The sequence below is a fragment of the Anastrepha obliqua genome, chromosome 6 (genome assembly GCF_027943255.1).
Source record: "Anastrepha obliqua isolate idAnaObli1 chromosome 6, idAnaObli1_1.0, whole genome shotgun sequence".
Classification (NCBI taxonomy): Eukaryota; Metazoa; Arthropoda; class Insecta; order Diptera; family Tephritidae; genus Anastrepha; species Anastrepha obliqua.
The window spans coordinates 79,923,973-79,946,651 of NC_072897.1; the positions used below are offsets into that span (position 1 = coordinate 79,923,973).

At 36.1% G+C, this 22,679-nt stretch overlaps 1 protein-coding gene across 6 annotated transcripts in view; it reads right to left on the minus strand.

The window, feature by feature from the left end:
• LOC129249802 (calcium/calmodulin-dependent protein kinase type II alpha chain) overlaps positions 1–22,679 on the minus strand; it is a 446,460-nt gene that overhangs the window by 199,483 nt on the left and 224,298 nt on the right. For all 6 annotated transcript variants that reach the window (XM_054889448.1, XM_054889447.1, XM_054889451.1 and 3 more), the window contains 3 exons: positions 5,317–5,376; positions 4,996–5,050; positions 4,538–4,863 (listed from right to left, as the gene is read on the minus strand). In XM_054889448.1, coding sequence (XP_054745423.1) covers positions 4,538–4,863; positions 4,996–5,050; positions 5,317–5,376 — 441 coding nt within the window. The remainder of the gene's footprint in view (positions 1–4,537; positions 4,864–4,995; positions 5,051–5,316; positions 5,377–22,679) is intronic.

Below are 22,679 nucleotides of genomic sequence, written 5' to 3' on the forward strand. Positions count from 1 at the left end.
AAACTGAGATTCTATTTGTGATATACGAAAAAAATGAACACAATCCTCGCTCATGTTGCCTCGTTGCAGCCTGAATCATAGATGACTAGATAGGAAACTCTTTTTCTCGTGAGAGCTCTAAAAATTGTGCACTTTTTATAACATTTGCCAATATTGCCACACCGGTAGAAACATGAATTGGGTATTTTGAACCAAAAATTGGGAATTTTGCAGTTTCCACACCACCATTGAGGTTAGTATTTAATTGGTGTGCGATTGCCCAATAGCCTTATATCACTCGTATACACCTACATATACTAAAAATAAGCACAATTCGTATGAAATATGTACATAAATAAGCAAAAAATTTAAAAATGTATATGTAGATAACTGAAATTATTTAAAACTGAAATACAAAAGTAATTTAATAATAATAAAGTAATGAATACGAAAAACATAAGTTATAACTAAATACATGACCTATTGCGATTTTTTAATATAACACAGAAAGTGGGTAACAAAAAAAATTCTCAAACAACGAAAAGCATAAGTTAAAGCAGACAGTTTTCAATAAAATTGCATAATGTACATAAGACTAATTAAAAGTAGAAGTCGGAAAGGATATAAGAGGCTTTGGAAAATTCTAAAACTCCCTTCAATTTAAATTATTACGTTTCAATTGAATTAATTTTAAGACACATAATTACAAATATTTATTCGCGTCATTTTTGCATTAAGTAAAAACGAACTGCTTTCGTTAGTTATTCTTGGCGCGTTTTCTCTGGCAGTCCGCCATTTCGCCTATCAGCTGTTCAAAATCCCATAATGTGTGAATGCTGCCAAGTCTTGAAACGTCCTCATGGGCGCGCTCTCTCTCAAAATCAAAGAGTTTCCCATCTAGTTATCTATGGTCTGAATAACGACTGATTAGACGAGTGTGCGAAATAAGCGGGCAGAACTCTGTTGCCGAGTACCCCGTGACGTTAACACGCTTTTATTAGCTCGGGTTGTATGTATGTATGTATGTATGTATGTATGTATGTATGAATGAATGTAACGGAATCTTTGAGCTTAATTTTCACTGGCTTCTAAAAATCTGATCGACTTGGAATTTTGCACACCTTTCAAGGACCGATGACAATGCAATAATTTGATAAAAGTTTTCCATTATCCTTATTAGGATTGCCAGGACTAAGATTTTCTTTTTTAGATCTTCTGTAGAAGAGTAAGAAAGACAGACCTAACGCGCGGTCTGCGCATGCCTGCACTCTCCGAGTTACTCTCACTGATTTCGGGAGTCTACGACTTACTCTTTCGAATTCAATCTTGCTCGGGCACGCGGCACTGCAGTACAAATAGAAGGCTAAAACGTTTTCAGGGTAGTTGCATTCTCACTTTGTATAGTCTTTACACATGCGTAGATACTACAAGTCTCATACACGCAAATTTACTCTATTTAATTTTCATATAAGATGAAATAATTTTCATATAAGATGTAATTTTGTTAATTACAATAAAATAATCAAAACATAAATTTTGAAATTATTTTACGGAACAAAATTTTGGCAAGTAAAGAAAGAATTTATCATGACCATAAATTCATTTATAAAATTTTATCGATTAAAGTACAATTCACAACAAAAATGAGCTAAAAAAACCAAACTGGAACTTTACATCTCGTTTTGATTGTGTCAATATAATCCACGGTCTCCTTTTTCTGTGCTGAGAATATCTATTTTGTGTCAAGGCCAATGCTGGCCTATCTTTGGACATATAGTCGGTAAAGAAGGAATTAAATATAACACAATTAAATCTGACTATAAATCACTGACTAAATGAAAACAATAATTTTCATTCAGAAAAACAAGGCTCGACCTTCAATCAATGACCTATATGGGAAAAAGTATGTAACATATTGATTATGTTAGTATATTTTGTTGTTACCTCTCCGTTTCAGGAGTGGGGTAGCCGTTTCTTAGGCTCCCTCCACGAAATAAGTTCTTCATCCCGATTACTTCTTTGTCACGGCCGATAACTGCATAGCGTTAGACTCACAGTCGATAAGAAAGGAATTAAATATAACACGAATATATTGAATCATTTATTCACTGCCTGCAATGATAACAATAACTTTCATTCATAAAAACGAATCTCGACCTTCAATTAACTATTTAATGGAAAAAGTCTGTTGCATGTTAATTATGTCAGTATATTCTGTTGTTATCTCTATATTTCGGGAGTGGGTAATTTGCGCGCCCGTTGCCTTCCTTGGATGGGGTAACCGTTTCTCAGGTTCCTTCTCCGAGAACGAAGTTCTCTCTTCCGATTACTTCTGTATGAAGGTCGATAACTGCATAGCTTTAGATCTTCAGTCGATAAAAAAGAATTTTAGGATTCCAAAATAGCGATCGGAACCCGGCATACACAGATGTTTTCACGTAAACTCATAAAAAATCAATGACTTAACATAACTAAACTTAAAATTTCTACATTAAGTAAAGTGTTAGGAAGTTAAAAAAAATAGTTTAAAAAAAACTAAAAAACACGCTTTTATTGCTAATCGAACTAAAAAGTAGAAAATAAAAAATAGTTTAAAAAAAAACTAAAAAACACGCTTTTATTGCTAATCGAACTAAAAAGTAAAAATAAATTTTAATGACAAAGAGATCTATAATGAAGTAATAGCAAATCGAACGATCAGTCACATAGTCAACTACCTCAGAACAGAATTATAGCAAAAATTAAGACACAAATACGATAATTCAAATTAGAGTTAAAAGCGTGGGATGCATTTTGCTTCACTTTCATAACCCTCTATACATAGGTAGTTGCCAATAGAATGATTGTAATATTTACTATATCAAGTATCCCACGCTTTTAACTCTAATTTGAATTATTCTATTTGTATCTTAATTTTTGTTATAGTTCTGTTCTGAGGTAGTTGACTATGACTGATCGTTCGATTTGCTATTACTTCATTATGAGTCTCTTTGTCATTAAAATTTATTTTCTCCTTTTTAGTTCGATTAGCAATAAAAGCGTGTTTTTAGTTTTTTTAAACTATTTTTTATTTACTATTGCTGAATGCTAAATCAAATAATCTATCATCCTTGAGTCAGAATAAATAAAATAATACGCTTTTCTTAGATACACAAAAAATGTAGTCAAACCAGTTACCGACAAAATGTTATTAAATTTTCGTAAAAAGCGAAGTGATGCTCTGCAAGGACGTGTTATATCAAAGAAAACACAACAGATGAAGTCTAGTGGGTAAGTCGCATGGAATAGTGCTTTCCAGATAAATTGCTCTATCACCCCCTTACCATGCTTCACTCTGTGCAATGGTGCAGTGTTAACGCTGAAAGACATGTTTTCGCTTTGGATATTGCGAGGTTCAATTCGGTTAACTGTTGTCGGTGTGTTGCCTTTGAATTTATAATAATTTTGGTTTAAAAGCTCATACCAAATTACATGAATTAATGAGTTCTTTATACAGGAGTAGGAAATGAAAAAAACTACGCATAACTACCACAGGAAAAATTCCTTGTTGTGGAAACTTGTAATGTTTTGTTTGCAGAGGTTAAAATCATAATGACAAGAGGTTGATATAGTTAGTTAGGTGATATATTTAGTTATTCATACATATAGCCATGTATAGTATGTGCGAATTCAAAATTGCGATGCATAACACATGAGCTGAAAACGATGGTTTGCTGACTTCAAACATGGGCATAGAGACATCGATGATGCACAACGTGGTGGACGTCCGAATGAGGCGGTAACACCACAAAAAAAAAATCCAAAAAATCGTTTTGAATGATCGAAATGTGAAGTTGCGTGAGTTAGCTGACATCCTAAAGATATCAAAAGAACGTAGTGGTTTTAGTGGGTGCCGCATTTGCTCACTGTTGACCAAAAACGAGAACGTGTTGATGATTCTGAGCAATGGCAAAACTATATGAATAGAACTTGGAATTGCTCCCAAATTCATCGTATTCGCCAGATTTGGTTCCCAGCGACTACTGGCTATTCGCAGACCGAAAAAAATGCTGCTCGAATGAATCGCTGAAGCCGAGACCTATTTTCAGGCAAAAGATAAATCGTTCTACAAAAGTGGTATTGAAATGTTAGAGCGGCGCTGGAATGATTGCGTTGTTCTTAATGGAAATTACGTTGATGAATAAAGCTAATTTTGAACACAAAAAAACGAGTTTTCTTTGTTAGACCCTGAACTTTTCAGCCCATATGCTACACAATGATAAGTGCACATAGTTATGCTATGAGGTAGGTATACTAGAGTTAATACAGCAAGAAAAGTACAAAATATTTTTATAATTTTCCTGACAAAAGCCTGTAGTATACACCTTACATATGTATGTCTGCTCATGTAAAATCTAGATACTTCAGCAAAATCTACACATTGTATATGGCTGTCGAAATTATTTATTAGTTAGCAACGATTTGGGTGTGCCATATTCACATGCAAAATTTCATTTTTTCATGCAATGTTGCATACTCATATGCCGGATACAATTAAGTTGTATATTTGCTCGCTTACCGCATGCCCATATATCTACTGATTTGCCATAGGGCTCCTTTTTCAGCACCTCTGGCGATAAGTAGCCAGGGGTGCCGGCAAAACCGAACCATGCCTGATGGTCGCCCTGAACTTCAATGGCGAGGCCAAAGTCGGCGAGTTTTACAGCTGCACCCTTGGCTTTACTAGCTAATAGTAAATTCTCTGGTTTCAGATCACGATGCACCACACCATTCTGATGGCAATGATTAACCGACTCCAAGATTTGTTGAATGCAATGCGATGCATCTGCTTCTGAATAAAACTCACGCGCAACAATATCTTCAAATAGCTCACCGCCAGTAACACTGTAATTATAAATTAAATAAGCGCATTACTTGCACTTTTGTTCTATGTAATAAGTCCCTACATACACATATACATATATGTGGTCCTACATACTCACATGTGCTCGCATATATAATATAAAATATACTTACAGATCAAAGACCAAGTAATGGTAGTTTTCTTCTTGTATACTATCGTGTAGTCTAACTGCAAGAATAAAAATGTCAATTTAGTTAAAATTGTTCGAAAGAAAAAATACTTAACTTCTCACTATAGAAAAATGTCGCTGCAATAGCAACTATGAGCAAATATTATGCATAAACGTGCGAGAAATTCTCGTAAGAAATGTTGGCGATTATTTTTGAGGCACCAATAGTAACTCAAAAATTAATCCTTTTTTACATATTTTAATGTTTACAAATATTTTAAGTATATATTTAACTAAAACGCTCTTTAAGTACTTCTTCTCTTACCGATATTAGGATGGTGCAGCTTTCTGCAAATTCTAGCTTCCCTCTCTAATTTTTGGAAATCTGTAAAAAAAATAACATTCTGTTTAATTCAATTTTATTTCTTAAGCCTATGTTTATTATGTTTACTGATATTGTTTATTGATACTGACGCAATACATAAATATAAAAAGAACTAGAATAGCTAGCCATCTCTAAATGAAATATTACAGTATTCATTAAGTAAGTAATAACATAGAGCCACAATCTAGAACCAAAATTATTTTTGGCACCCCATTCCTTCGCAAACATACATGAAAAGAAGAGAGCTCCATATAAAAGTGGCCAGAAATAGGAAAATGGATTGATTTTGCTAAAAATGTGTTCCTTAGAAGATTAAAGTACGCTGAACCCACAAATCAAATTTATTTTTAATAGCTTCTATATTTTCGATTAAAAATATTTCCATCAAAATTTTTAATTTATGCCCGCTCAGAAGCGCCCGAAGCGAAGAACGTGCCGTGCCTGGCCCCAGAAAAATAGCACAATGCGCTAAAAATACTCCAGAGTTTGGATCCGTTGAATAAGCAAATTGTAAATATAGAAAACCTCCATGCAAAAAAAGCCGTACTCTAGATTCAAAGTAAATTTCTAACAGATGCGATTTTTTTGTGAAGTATTCTATATTTCCCAATAATTTGCAAAATAAAAAGGAGTTTTAAGACTCTTATTTATTTTTCTTTTTTTCATTTCTCAACATAAATTACAAAAAAAGTGTCCACTCATTTCATTGTAATGCAAAAACAAAAAAACAATCCCGTACAGAGAATTCACGTCTCATCTTAAATGATACATTTAAAATTCCGGCGCAAGTTTCTACAAACGAAATTGTATTTTTAGCATGCGAGAGTGTGTAGAGTGAGTTTGAAATAGAGCAATATTAAATTTTAAGTACGCTTGTTTCTTTTTTTAACCATGGGACCGCGTACTTTGATAGAAAAGTGTGAGTTAATTTTGGAGCATTTCAAAACACAAATGTGGTATCGTAAAATATTTGAAATTGCAAATTTAAGTTCATCAACATTTCAGCACCAGAGAACTGCAGCGGTGTAATGATACTGCTTACACACCGCTTCAATACTCTGTTTCAACTCACTACTCATACTCAAACGGCAAGTGATTTGAGCTGAAGCATTCATTTCCATGACGGTGTGTATGCTGATCAATACCGCTATTACCGCGATTGTTGAGTGTATGAATATCTCGAATACTCGGGTGTTAGATTTGAAAGCAATCGTATATTCAACTTCGGCTAAGCGGTGTGACGTGTGACATCTGTCAAATGAGGAAAACACCGCAAACACCGCGTCGTCATCCCTTGCAAATAGTGAGATTGTCTGCAGTATAATTCATAGCAGCGCACGGAAAAAAAGGATTTTTATACATATGTACTTCACTTACTTCTAAAGATACTTATGTATAAAGATATAAAGAAATTTTCTCAGCAATAAAATTTGAATTCTTCGTCATTATAAATCTTTTAAAAATAAACATATAATCACATGCACACATTAATATACATATCTGCAAGTAGAGTGATGCGTGTCCTTTGTTAATGCAACAAAGATAAAAAAACATAGTGGACTCCTTCGAGTGCTAATCATTTATGTATTGAGAGAACGCGCGATGGCATAGATATTTTTAAGCGGTACTCTTTTGCTTGTGTGTTATGATCTATTTGTGCAGGCGGTGTTTTCAGTATTGTTGTCATTCGGTAGCGGTCATATGCAGCACCGCATAGCCGAAGTGATCGAACAAGCGGTAGTTATAAACGAAGCAAAGACTGAACAAAGAAAGACTCGGATGTGCAAACGATATATGTACATAGAACATTTCTGCTCTGTTGCGGTTCTGCACAGCGCAAACACCGCTTAGTTTGCGTTGGTCGTACATATTGATACCGCTTTTTTTGTGAGTGGATCGCAAGTCAGAAAAATGCAACCGCTTGCAGTTCTCTGTTCAGCACCTTATTGAACGCTTTATGCATAAAAATCGTGTGGTATATGCATATTATAGTAGACGACAAACTTCAAATAAAACTTCAGGGGTTAGTACGTTAAGTGAAGAAAAATCCAGCAACAAGCGCTCCAAAGTTAACTGTAATGCCCAACACGGATTTAGGTAAGATTTGCCACCCAGAAACTGTGCGAGAGTACTGAGAGAAGCAAATTTAAATTGCAGAATAGCCCGTAATAAACCTTTGGCAAGTGCATAGAATGGAAGTAAGAGATTACAGTTTGCGCGTGACCATCTAAATAAAGCCCCAGAAGTTTGGAGAACCGTACTTTTTGCAGACGAGGTCCAAATAAATTTATTTGGAACGAATACCAGACCTTTTATATAACGCGAGGCCAATACGGTGCTCAAACCACAAAACACAGTGATGACAATGTGATGTATATCAACAATTGGAGTTGGAAGTTTGACCTTTATCGAAGAAACAATGAACAAATATGTTTATTTAAAACTTTTGCGAGAAAATATGGTTAAAAGCGCTAGAAAATGAAAAATTTAAGATAACTTTCGCTTTTATCAAGATAACGACCCTAAACAAAAGTCAAAAATAATACAAACATGGTTAATATATAAATGTCTCTACATTTTTGAAACTCCTGTACAAGCACCGGATTTGAACGTCATGAAAAATTTGTGGTCAAAACAAATCTAATCTTAAAAAGGCGGTACTTGTAGAGTGGAACCAAATGAGTCCAGAATACCAAAAAAAACAATTGGTTGACTCCAAGCCACGTAGACTTCAAGCTGTAATTGATACCTTAAAAGTTTAAAAATTAAGAAACAAATCGTTGCTCTTTTTCAGTTGTATCATTTAAGCTGCGGCCGTCAATTCTCTGTGTGTTTTTTTTTTTCTGCATTACAAAGGCGAGCTTAACTCTTGGGCCACAGGTTGTGGCCTAGGTTTAAAGCCACGTAAAACAGAACTTATGCTTTTCACCACCAGATATAAGGTACCAACTTTTACCCTACCAAATATTAACAGACAAACTCTCTCACTATCACCCAGCGCAAAGTACTTAGGGATAATTCTGGAATCCAAATTAAGCTGGAAATTAAATGTTGAGGAACGGGTAAGGAAGGCAGAAATTGCTTTATATGCCTGTAAACGTATGCTTGGAAGAAGATGGGGTCTTCAACCTAAGCATACATTATGGCTGCATAAGACGGTTATACGACCTATTTTATCGTATGGTTCGGTAGTTTGGTGGACGGCTCTAGGGAGAGAGTACAATACCAAACTACTCGGCAGAATGCAAAGATCAGCCTGTGCAATAACGGTCGGTGCCATCAGATCATGTCCTAGAGAAGCTCTCAATGCACTGACACACGTTATTCCAATTGACCTACATATTAAGAAGACGGTAACCATGAGTGCATTTAGGTTAAATGAAGGGGGTCGTTGGAGAGAAAAATCTTATGGTCATGCTAGTCTATTATTGCGACAAACTCAGTTAATCTCGGTGAGAACTGACTACATCGTCCCGACGGTAACATTCAACAGGAATTTTGCCACTCTCTTTCCTTCTAAGGAAGAATGGAATAAGGGATTCTCTCTAAATAACTTCGACACTACAGTCTATACGGATGGAAGTAAAATGGGCTGCGGTGTTGGAGCTGGTATATATTCTCACAGACTTAAAATTGAGAAATCTGTGCGTCTCCCTAATACCAGCAGTGTCTTCCAGGCGGAAGTACTGGCAATTGGGGAAGCCTGGAGGCTACTAGATTTCTCTTTTAAGGGTAATATCGCTATTCTCTCGAATAGCCAAGCTGCAATCCAGGCACTGGGTTTGACTACAACGACCTCTAAAGTGGTGGAACAAAGTAGGAATAGCCTCACCATCTTGAGTGAAAACCATAAAGTTACCTTAATCTGGGTCCCGGGACATCGGAACATTAAAAGTAACGAAAAAGCAGATGAACTGGCAAGACGGGGATCTGCCATGAATAACGCTCTTGCAGAATCGGTATTCACACCATTAGGTGCAGTCAAGAGTACAATTTCCCAAAAATACCTCCGAATCGCGGACTGTAGGTGGAAAGTCCAGACGAAATGCCAAATTACCATTAATAAGAATGAAACGACGGGACGCCTGGAGACTAACGGCAGTCATAACTGGCTTTTGGTCTATCGGAGAACAAGCAGCCAAAATGGGTATCCCTCACAATACACAATGTCACAGTTGCAAACAACCGGAGAAAATGGAGACAATCTTCCATTTCCTCTGTGAATGCTGGCTATCTGGCTTAGACGTTAACAAGCTAATAAGGTTCCTTAACCGCACAGACTGGATATAGTTATGCTGTAAATAACCGTTAAACAAGTTGGTAACGATTATGTGCAACAAAATGGTGCGGAAGCGCTAGTTGGATTTTGGAAGAATCACCACTTTAACCAACCAACCAACAAAGAATTGAGTAACACTTTTTGTATTTTATGTTCACAAATGAAACAAAGCAAAATAAATAAGATATCTGCATACTCTGTTTTTTTTTTTAATTTTCGCAAAGTATTATGAAATACAGAAAACTTTATAAAGAACTAGTATCCGTATCAAATAAAGTGTGAGTGATTGCAGATGAGTGCATAGCTACGGTGGTACAGGCACTCCCTATGACAAAAATTCTCGGTGTACAAAATATTTTTGCCTTCCTCCAGAAAAAAAAGCTTATGGACGGCTCAGGTTTTATGAATGAACGAACGTACTTTGAGAAATATGCACTTGAGTTTATGAATGAAATATTTTTCTTGTATTAAAAAACATTTTAGAATGCTTGGCGAAAAAACGGCCATCGCGCTGTGCATGTTGCTGCTTCTGGGCCTATGAAGGTATTTTGTTTTTGTAAGTACAATGTTTGGAATTTCAACTGGTGGACGACAAAAGCACATGGAAGCAAGAAGAAAGTGCTGAGTTTGCGCACATGCAGAAATGCAGTACGCTTGTATGCTGTCCACATTCTTTCCTCGACGAAAATTGTTAACTTCGAAATATGAAATTGACGCACATTTGGTGAACCGTAACTTTTTTTTGCTGTGGAAAGTGCGGCCCGATCCATTACGTAAATAATTAAGTTATCGTCGCTATATGCGTAAATCACTCCGATTCGATCATAATCGTGAATTGGAAGCTTCAGGCGGTGATGCAGAACGTTCTGACACTGTCTGATATTCAGAATTTATTCAACAAGTGAGGGCACTTGCGAGAGGGCTTAATGTTTCTAAAATCTTATCCGTTGAGTTATCCACGAAGATCTCCAGTATAAATCCTACGTTATGTGGCGGACGTTGTAGCCGAATGGGTTGGTGCGTGACTATCACTCGGAAGTGTTCGAATATCAATGAAACACCCCCGACACAACAAGACGTACACCAAAAATAAGAATAAGAGTTCGGCCAAAAACCCTAAAGGGTGTAGGCACCAATTATGTATATGTATATAAAACAAACAATTTTGACTAAGACCAAAAGACCAGCCGCAGAAATGGCAGATGGCTATGTTCAAATCCTACAGGGCTTTCTGTTGTCATGCCCACGAAGTTTCCTGCCATTTTATGGTCTTTGGTGTTGTGACCAACAAATGGCATGTCATGCCACCCAACTTCTTAACACAAGGACTACAAGTGAACTCTGCTGCATACACATAACCCATTAAGTCTACGTACACCGTACACATATTTTTAAATTGATTAAAAACACAATAAAAGTTATAGTAGAAAGCATATTTTGTTTATTTATTCTTTCATTACATTCTGAAGTTAGAAAAGAAAAGGAAACTAACCAAATTCTTCACTTCATTGTTTACATAATGATATGTAATTGCACATGTAAATATAACAACCAGAAGGTCTGCGTAGAGCTCGGTTTTACAGCCCGCTACTTTATTAGAATTTTTTTTTCGGTTTTGCGCACTTTTCGTTATTTGTTATTATAATTGATTGGATAGCGATCAGTACATTTCAGCACATTTCATTAAGAAATGGTAAATTAGTCCGAAGGAAAATAAATTAGTGTATCAGAAAGAAAAATAATTATAAAATTGTGGAAAAATGGAAATAGTTTCCGAAATATTAGCAAAGCTCTTTGGAGAACGTTTTCCTATGTTCATCGCGTAGTAAACAATTACAAGCAAACCAGAATTTTAACAAGTCAGAAAGTCTGATTGTTTGACTTTTGGCAAATAAGAACATTTTAAAAAGGAATTTGGAACAAAGTGCCGAAAATCTTGGCTTATCAAGAACGTTTTGATTACAACAAGATAATCACCCAAAACACCAAGATGGCTAAGCTTTGGCTCTTGTGAAACTATCAAAAACAAATCCAAAATACCCCCACATTAGCCCGATCTCAATACTATTGAGCATCTGTGGGATCTATTAAAAAACAAAACTCTTAATAAAAAGTAAAGCGGCTTTACGAAGTGTTGTCTGGGCAGAATAGGCAAGGAATACATTTGAGGAAACATAGAAGTTAGTAAACTCAATGCCAAGTTGAATGAAGCCCTAAAACAATATCGTGGCTATCCAAAAAATATTCATTTCCGTTTTTGTACATTATTTATAAACATTTTTCCATATGTTTTAAAACTATACGCAGACTTTCTGGTTGCTATATTTACATGTTGATGCATTTACTTACAGTATGTAAACAATAAAGTGAGAAATCTTGTTATTTTCCTTTGCTTATGTAACATAAAAATTTAATGAAAGAATAAATAAATAAAATATGTTTTCCACTATAAATTTATATTGGGTTTTTAATCAATTTAAATATTCTTGTAAGGAGTACGCAGACTTTGTGGGTTATGTGTACGAGTATATCGATGTATGGAGCTTAGTTGATCGTGAAAGCATCCACATATCAGCATTTCTTCTCTGAAGGCTGCAATTAATATCGTAAGGAATATTTGATTCGAGTATGCAATCGTTTACGGACCCAGATCGGGGAGGTTATTACAGCTGATGAAAATTTTATAGAATGTTGCGTTAAAAATTCCTGAAGTTTCATTAAATTTTGCTCAAAATAAAAGCTAATTTGATTAGAAATAAGATTTTCAATAACCTTTATTCAATGGGATTTACCGAAAACTTGGCAGCCTGGGTGCCTCACGAAAAAAACAAAGACAGTTGCCTTGAAATTGCTTCTCAGCATCTCCCCCGCCATCGAGCCACACGCGGTCATAGATAGTGCCTTTTGTACCGAATCAAACGGGAGATGAGAAATGGTGCCTATACGATAACATCAATATGAAGCAAAGAGAGGAACCCACTCCTATCTCCATATCTCCAGGAGATATGCCAAAGCCGAGAGTCAAGCCGGATCTTCATCCAAAGAAAATCGTGATATGTGGTTGGAGGGACTGGGTATGGTGCACTGGGCAATGCTCGAAAAGAATGCCATGGTCAAGGAGCTATACATTGCCCAACTACACTGCGAGAATCAAGCTATTCAACTGAAAAGTCCTGTTCGACATGGTTTAACGCTAGGCCCCACGTTGCACAAGTCGGCATAGAAGGACTATATGAAGGGCGTTACCTTCGATAGCAAAGAGGTCCTTAAAAACTGGCTTAACTGGGCGATTTTTGGCGGAACGTCATTAACAAATTGGTCGAGAGGTGGAAAGAGGTTGTACACAGCAACAGCGAATATATAATTGATTAACTTACTGATATAATTATTGTTGTTTCCTTAAATAAAAGTCTTCGGAAAAAACGCTACGAATTTATTCCCCAACCCAATACCCAATTGGCGGCCGCCGTAGCCGAATGGGTTGGTGCGTGATTATCATTTGGAATTCACAGAGAGAGCGTAGGTTCGAATCTCGCTGATACACCAGAATTAAGAAAAACATTTTTCTAATAGCGGTCGCCCCTCGCGCTAATTATATAAAGTTTAGATTCACCAGCGACAGCAACAACTGCAATTACTCTATAAGCAACAGGACCTGTCCCCTCAACCATCGACCAGCAAGAATCCACCAGGTAACGATTGAAAGATCGTCGAACCAAAAACCAAAGACTTCGCGATAGCTCAGGTAAGCTTAAAACTTTCCAAAAGCAAACAAACCTAGACGAGTACTGGCTTGGTAACGCTGAATCCTCTGAAAACAGATTTTCTCCTTTGGATGTTCATGTAAAAGAACCTAATGCTAAGCCCCAAGAAAAAAACCCCAAGCCCACTCCCATATTTTTGGACAAAGTTAATATAAATATTTAAACCAATATTTCACCGTTGATGAAGGTTTTAGCAGAAACTGCTCCTGGTTCCTACGATCTGAAATTTAAATACAGTGAGTAAGTAAAAATACAAGCTTCCACTCCCGAATCATATAAGAACATTGTAGCCCTATTATAGCAGAGAAGCACGGAATTTTATACGTATAAGCCCAAAGAGTAGAAGACATCTAAAGTTATACTAAAAATATGCATCCTTCCATACGCACCCAAGAAATTTTAGAGGAACTAAAAGATCTTTGCCACACAGCTTTAAATACCTTTAACATCAAGCACAGAAAAAACCTCTCTCTATATTCATTATTGAGTTGAAACCAAGTCCGAACAATAAAGAAATTTATGACGCCAAATATTTATTCAACACAAAAATTGTTTTTGAGCCCCCACGTCCGAAACGCGAAATTCCTCAAAGGACTAACTGTCAGCAGTACGGTCACACTAAAACCTGCTGCGCAGAAAACCCGTCTGCATTAAATGCGCTGGAGTCCCCGTATCCGCAAATTGCTCGCGCAAAACGAGAACAGATTACGTCAAAAGCGCCTTATGCGGAAGAAAACATCCAGCGAATTACAAAGGCTGCACGATATATAAGAACCTTCAAAAACTCAAATATCCCCCATTGAGAAAAAAGGATGAAAACACCGCACCCGTCGTTTCAGCAACAAAGATCAACCAGTTCGATCACTGTCACCCAACCACCTAGATTCACTCTCGTATTCACAAGTTATAAAACATGTTCCGCACAATACGAATGCTCCCTCTGTCCCTCAGCCCAAAAAAACAACATCCGAGTCCTCAACTGAAATGCGAGAAATTGATCGCGCTTTTCAAGCAAGATTTGCAACAAGTGTCATCAATGATGAATCTGATCGTTACACTCTCACGACTCAAAAATTAAGCCCTTCAAATCCATGAATACTCTCATCTGGAATACTAATGGCCTATCAAAACATACATACATAACATTGCTCGTCACTTAACCCGAGTGTTCTGCCCTCACGAAATCTAACCCTCCCCAAGTACTACTCAAAAAGTAAAAGATACCCTAGAACACACACATCAGATGAAACCACCCATAAAAAAATTCTCAAAAAATTAAGTTAAAGAAGTGATAAAAAAAACGTAAAAAAGAAAGCACCTGGATATGACCTCATAACAAGAGAAGTACTGAAATAACTCCAAGAAGAAGAACTCACTTTCCTTACATACATATACATATAATTCTATTATATTATCTGGTTTTGTTCCATCTCAATGGAAAGTAGCTCAAGTAAAAATGATCCTCATACCAGGAAAAAGCGCCTATGGCCTATTGCTTCTAAAGTAATGGAATCCCTTTTTCTCAAAAGAATGAGGCCTATAATTGAAGACCGAAATATAATCCCAAATAACAAATTTGGTTTCAGGAAAAAACACAGTACCATCGAACAAGTCCATAGACTCATAAACAGCGTACACGAAGAATTTGAAGAAAAAATGTTGCACAGCGACGTTTCTTCGTATATCTTAAGCCTTTGACCGCGTTTAGCATGATGGCTTACTCTAAACAATAAAAGACACTCTTCCAATAAATTATTATATTTTTAAGTCCTATCTGGAAAAACGATATTTCTTTGTCAAACAAGACGAAGTACAGTCTGAACTACGTGAAAGTTCAGCTGGTGTACCCCAAGGCAGTATTATAGGTCTCATCCTATACTTGCTATACAATACGATCTACCAACTTCTGAAGAAACAATAGTCGGAACGTTCGCGGATGACACTGCTGTACTCCCAATTGATTACTACCACCACGTGGCCTCCCAAAAACTGCAGAAAGGACTTGATAAAATAACTCATTGGTTGAAAGAATGGTACATTAAGCCAAACGAGAAAATCTTCCAAAGTCAATTTCGCACTAAATCGAAAAATTTGCCCACCAGTTAAGCTCAATAATATAATCAGAATGATCTCAGACGCCCCTTATTATATCAGAAATGCACAAATTCATCGAGATACTTTCAGATCTACAATACTTGAAGAAATAAGGAAGTATACTACATCATACAACTTTCGACTCCAATCGCACTCACAGAAATAATTGCAAACCCCATAACCTTCGCCAGACTCAAGAGAAAGTCTACAACAGGCTCATATCATAATAAATTAGTCTATATTATTACTTATTATAAAACTAGCAAACCCGGCCCGCTCCGCTGGGCACACTAAAATAGAATAGATGTGGCTTAGAACAGAAAAGATATGGTTTTCATATTATTTATTTCTTTACTCTTTATTCAAGCGCTTTGTTTTTCTATTTGTTTTTGAGTAAATATTATATATAATGTTGCTGGCTTCCCAACACGTGAACAGCCAACGTATAGTTGACCATGGGTGAATACTGGTTCTTCTAAATTCATCCCGCATATTTCTAAAGTTTGCCCTTGTGATTTATTGATAGTTATTGCAAATGCTAAACGAATGGGCAGTTGCAAACGCTTGAATTCAAATGGCAATTCAGGTGCAATCATTGGAATTCTTGGTATTAAAACGTCTGCATTCTTGAATTTGCCAATTAAAATAGTTGCTTGGATAACATCATTCATCAATCGTTTGACTACTTGTCTTGACGTTCTTCTGATGTCGCGTTATTCCGGGCATTTCTCATGCGCCTATTATTATTTGTCGAACGGCCAATATAATTACGTAATTGTCTTGGCATTTGTACTGTAACAAACATGATTGTAATTATGGTATTCTGAGATTTTAAAACATGTTTTTTTTTTCAATTTTGTGGATTATATTTTCGATGCATATGTGTTTAAAAGCCCAAGTCCACATGGTCAGGATTGTTTTATTTTGTTGTGATTTTCTTAAATCATCTCTTTTCTTCTGAAAATTGTTGACAATTTGCATGATAAGACTATTAATTTTTTTATCAAAGTTACGCATTTTTCGTGCTCTTCTTTTGCATCCTTTAACAATTTCTTTTGTTTTTTCATTTTTTTTACCATTTTTTTCTCTCATGGTGTATCGCATATGAACCGAAAGAATAAATCAACAAAACATATTATAATTTCATTTAAACATTCGGATTTCACATTAAATTCTCAAATTTCGTAAGAAATTATTCACTGTTCCAAAATCCACTCCAAAAAAATTCACAAAAAATGTTTACACTTTGCACTTACGTCTTCTCCTTATGGCGTCCAAATCAGAAAGAAATATTGACACATTGTAACTCACACTGTCAATTTGACAGTTCAGTTCCGCCCCAAGCGTTAAAAAAGTAAACGACATTATTGCTGGTTCAAAAGAATGCTGTACGCGTTGCTGGTGTTTCGAATTACAACCAAACTTTACGAAACCCATTTTCAATACTTACTTAACAATGTGTGTAAGTTTAGTTTAATTCGGTGCAAAGACACGGCGGGTCCACGTTTTGGCATATATCTCGAGACCCTAGTCACGGAACGGTATGAAAAATACTCTATACTATAGAAATCATCAACAGCTTCCATGTGCTACCCATATTGTACAAACACATCCTAGGGTTACCCGGGTCCACATTTTAGCCTATATCTCGAGACCCTAGTCACGGAACGGTATGAAAAATACTCTATACTATATGTAGAAATCATCAACAGCTTCCATTTGCTACACATATTGTACAAACACATCCTAGGGTTACCCGGGTCCACGTTTTAGCCTATATCTCCCTGGTATCCGATTCTTAAAACACAAACCTTCTCCACATGTGTCTCTTCAATATGGCAAAGTTTGGTTAAAATCGGTTGAGCCATTCTCCGTAAAGTTCATCACAACGCGAAAAACGGCTAAATTTTTATATATTATATAATATAATATTATATATATTGTAGATTAATAAATGGTTGCATCACTGGGTGCATTCCATAAATGCTTCTTAAATTAATTAAATAGCTTTAAGTGAAAATATTGCTTAATGTTTAAAATACAGATCGCAATAAAGAAATGAATTAAAAAAACAAAAACGCAAGAAGTACAAATGCATACTCGAATACATGTAGATATGTATGCACGTTTACCGTACGCTTTCTCAGTGGTTCGACAAAGTTAAATTGGCACGGCATTTGCGTTGTGTTTATGTATTTCTTTTTGTGTATGCGAGCGCAAGCACCACACAAAAACATAGTTTTTCTCTCTCTCCAAATTTTACCCTTACTCTTCTTCTCACCCGACCGACCGCATCTATATGCCCGCTTCCCAAAAATTTAGTGATTGGTATTTTATCTTATTACTTACTCAATGATTCAACTCATGCAGCATTACACACCACCAGCAGTAGTGCGATTCACTAACTCTTATCGATTCGACAATTGTTATTTTTCTCATCAGTATTTATCGATTGCACTGTCGATTGTGCTATTCACCAACTTATGTTAACTAACACTGAACAGCTGTTTTCTTCTATTTATTCAAACTGATAGAGAGTGGCATCTTTGTCAAATTAAATGTCAGAATGAGCGAATAACATGAACAAGAGAAACAAAAAAACATAGTAGCCAAACTGTTAAATGCAATTGTGAGTGTTTTTTACCAATAATATATGTACAAAGTACAATAAAATAACTGTTTATTTCAATTTATTGTTTTATTAATAATTTTTGTATATTGCTTTAGGATGACATGGACAGCTACCAAAAGAAGCCGTGCCACACCCGAGCAGCTAAATCGTCTGCTTGACTACCTAATGGAAGTCCCGGGTCTAGCAGGATCTAGGTTCCACAGCCTCCATGGGAAGTTCGAGTGCGACAAAAAGTGAAGCGAACTAGCAACAAAATTAAATAGTCTGGGTGGAGCAGTGAAGACAGTGAATCAATGGCAAACGGTAAGAAAATATTGTGTTATTACTTAAAAGTAGAGAGATGTTAATCATTTCCCTAAAAAGGTATGGCGGGACTTAAAAAGCCGCACCAGCATTAAAGCACGGAATCGGCGAAGGCAACAAGCTTTAACTGGAAACAGGCCTATCAGTGAGGAGCCCCTAACGGAATTCGAGAGGCGGGTGTCTGCTCTTATAGGGGAGGAGTATATGAAGGGGCACGATTCAACCCCTGAAAATATTGCACTGGAGGAGGTAAATTGCATGAAGTGTATGTTTTAAAGTGTAACTTACTGGTGTGTAAATTTTTAGGTAATCCAAATGGGTATCGAAGTGGAAGATGAAAGGGTGATTTCGGAAGCCCCGTCGCCTTTACGGGCGCCACTTACAGAAAATTTCACGCTGAGGTCAGGTAATTCGCACATCTCAGACAGGAGAACACCACGGGCGAGCTTGAAAAGAAAGCGCATGGAAGAAGACGGTAATGCTTGGAAGAAATTTTTGGAAATAGCAGAAAAACAGGCAGATGCACTAAAGGTAATTTCTTTTGAACTTAATGTAAAATAATTTTATTATGTTTTGTCCATTGGTGATTGTTTTTTAATAGATGCTAGCCCAGTCGAGTGTAGAAACCGTAGAAGTCGCGAAACAACAAGCAGATGCTTTAAAGGTAATTTATTTTCAACACATAAAAGTGGCATTTTATTAATTGTTCTTGCTATTTTTTAATAGATCTTAGCCGAAAGCAGCTCTGCAAGTGCCCAGGCGAAAAAAATGATGGCGGAGGCAATAGCCGTATTGGGGAATGGTTTAAGCGCTACCGCAGAAGCATTCAACAATCTAACGAATGCAATCTATCGTATGTAGATTAGAAACCAATTCCGCAGTTCCTGTTTACCTTTTTATGTGCATATATACCAAATGTTTATTTTAGTACCTGAAGTTACTTTTTATTTGAATTACATAAGTAAACAAGCTGTGCTAATGTTAAGTAACATTAATTAAATGAATTAGAATGTATTGTTTTCGTTTTTACAAATAGACTGACCTTTGAATTTATAAACCATGTGTACATACGCTTATGCATACCTATATACATAAATAGATTTATGTGCCTGTAACCTAAAACTGTATGTAAACTGAAGTTAAAGACTGAATTGTTGTTATTGAATCTGCATATAATTTTGTTCAGTAAAAGGTTTTAACAACAAATATGAAAATGTTTTAACTTTTTATACCCGAGTGTTCACATAGATATGTATGCGGAATGATTATGAGTGAAAATAGTATTTAAGTAAAAAAATTAGCAATCAGTCGGTCTTGGATGCGCTTTGCTGTTGAGGATGGTGCATCTTGGTTCACAAAAATGTCGTTTGTTCTGGGCTCTGTGAATTCATTTTCGGTCTGGTATATTCCTTCTCTTAAACGAATATTATGTAAAACTGAGCACGCGTTAACTACTTGTCCAGTAAATCCTGGATCGTACAAGAGTGTCCTTTGTTGAGACAAGCACCGCCACGTTGCCTTAAGAACGCCAAAAAGTCTCTCAACTGGGTTACGAGCTTTGCACAATGCCTCATTATACAAGAATTTTGGAGTACCTTCCGGTTGGTTTGTTAGAGGAGTCATCAGCCAAGGCTCCAAAGGGTACCCGGAATCACCTGCAGAGAATTTTTGATTTTTAATTCCCTTATTTTTATTTAAATATATTTATTAATAGATTAAAAAGCCTACCAATCAAAAACAAGTTATGGTTTCCAATTTCAAAATTCCGTTGCATAACCATTCGCACCGCAGAGGAACTCCAAATATATGAATCGTGCCGTGCTCCCGGAAATTTGGCATTTACGTTTAAAATTTTAGGTGTAGGATCACATATCTGTAAAACATTAAAAGGGAATCTTGATTCTTGAATACTTTACAAATTATGTTGTTACCATTTGGACATTAAGCGAATGGTAGCCGTGGTGGTTGACATACGCTTCTTCATGACGTTTCGGGGCCAAAATTGACACGTGCGTGCAATCGATAGCTCCAATGGTACCTCCCACAAACGGAGAGGTTGCTGAAGCAAAAATTTCTTTTGCCGCTTGCCGCCCACTTGGGTCATGGGAAATCTCACCTTTGCGCAAAACATGGAGCTGTTGATTGCAGCTGTTACCCGATGAATGCTACGGCTAACGGACGACTGGCTCATAGATATTCCCCATTGCTCACCTACGGGTCGTTGATAACACCCGGTTGCAAAAAAGCGCAGTGCAGCTAGAACCTAGTTGTATAAAGGCAGAATTTAGAACTGAATTAGCCTGAATGTTACCAAATTTACCTGTTTTTCAGTCGAAATCGCTGTTATTCTGGAACCTCTAAGATGGCTGTCAACCTGCGAAACTACGTCCTCAGTCAAGTCTGGAGTTAAACGGAATAACTTCTGGAACTCCCCTGCATCCAAATCGAAAGGATTGTCCACATGCCGGAGCAAACTTCGATCAACTATTTGAGGGCTCACTTCCTCCTCTCCACGGGATAAATCATAAGCCAAATACTCAAAGGACATACTCACGCTTTTTAAATAAGTTTTTGATCATATAATTTCACAGTTTTGATTAAAATAACTAATTCTTCTTTATCGTTTGAGTTAACAACACCAAAATTATTGTCGTTTAGTTCGCGATAATCGACAGGTTAACCAAACAGCTGATTTTGTCTTATCGATTTTCGTAATGAAATGGGTTACTGAATAGCAAAATCGTAAAAATTGTGGTTAAGGAAAGATAACAAAGCGAATATCAATAAAATGTGTTAGTGAATCGCACCACAGGGCTAAAAATATTGTAATTTATTTCGAAAATAAATACTAAGTAAGAAATTATCAATAATAGCTGCGATCTTTTGGAACCGACTTGCAAAAGAGCGCCAAGCAGTTTAGCGAGTTAATGTAAGCAGTTGAATGTGCTTAAATGATAGCAAACTGTTTAACAATAGGTGTCTGCGCCAAGCGTTAGCAAGTAACGAATAGATGGAACAACTGGTATAAATAAAAATATCGATGGCTTAATATAGAAAAGGCGTATCTACACTTTTCGTTACTTTTCAGGAGAAGGAAAAACTGAATAAAACCTTAAAAACTTAAGATGCAAAAAACATTTCTATTGCAATTTTTATTCAAAACAGGTAACAAACTCAATTCTGGTATAATTTTGTTATTATTTTTAATTTCTTTGAAGTTATTTGAGATGGGGCTTTTTGTTATTATTTTTCTGGAAAATAAATTTAAGTTAGGGCTTTTTGTTGTAAGCTAAAATTTGGACTATTATAATTATTTTGGACTATATTAATTATAACTATTGTATTATAATAATTCATGTTTGAAGTAAAATAAATAAATAATTAAAACTAAAATACATATTTCAAGGCAGATGTTATTATACTGAAAACAAATTAGGTTTTATAAGGTAAATTATCATAAAAATGGTGGCAATCTGCTGGAAGAAATTTTTTTAGATCTTGGTCCCACTTTCTTTTAGATATGGCTATTTTCTCTTTATAAAGGCAATCTGGGGACACATTTTTAATCGGAAACTTCGATCTCTGTGGGAGTAACTGATATTCATCTGTTACATTTGTTTTAAAATAAATTGATCCTGACGAGACATACGCCAAGGCTCGAAGCTTGCTTAGTAAGCATTGCTTACTGTATGATCTCCAATGTCCCTGCCTGTAATTTAAGAAAAGCTTAAGTATATATATCTAAAGAGTTGTTTCAGTGTGCAATATTCACCTGGTCGTATTGATGTGTATATCTTTGAAACATTTTCGGAATTTAAAAAATAATCATAACGCAAATGGTGCGCTTGTAGAGGTCTGGAACTTTTCTAGCTTCCTTAATGAGTTGAACAAATTGAGACGGCAAGTTTATTTTTTTTTTATTTATTTTTCTCTCTATAAGGGAATGCGTTGCATCACATTCCATTTGCGTATGACCACTTATTAAAAACTTCTGTTCAATTGTTATTTCGGTTTCCTTTGAAAAATTCAACAAGGCGTTAGACAAAACAGTATTACAGTTTTGGTGAAAGCAACCATCCGAGTAAATAATAATTTGCTGGGTTTCAGGCGATCGAGCATGGAAACTCCTTAAGTGCATGTAGCAAAAACGGAAGAGACTACATTTCCATCTGTTTCGTCCCACACATAATTATCTGATTCATGCGTTACAATATTATAGCCAGTAAAGTTA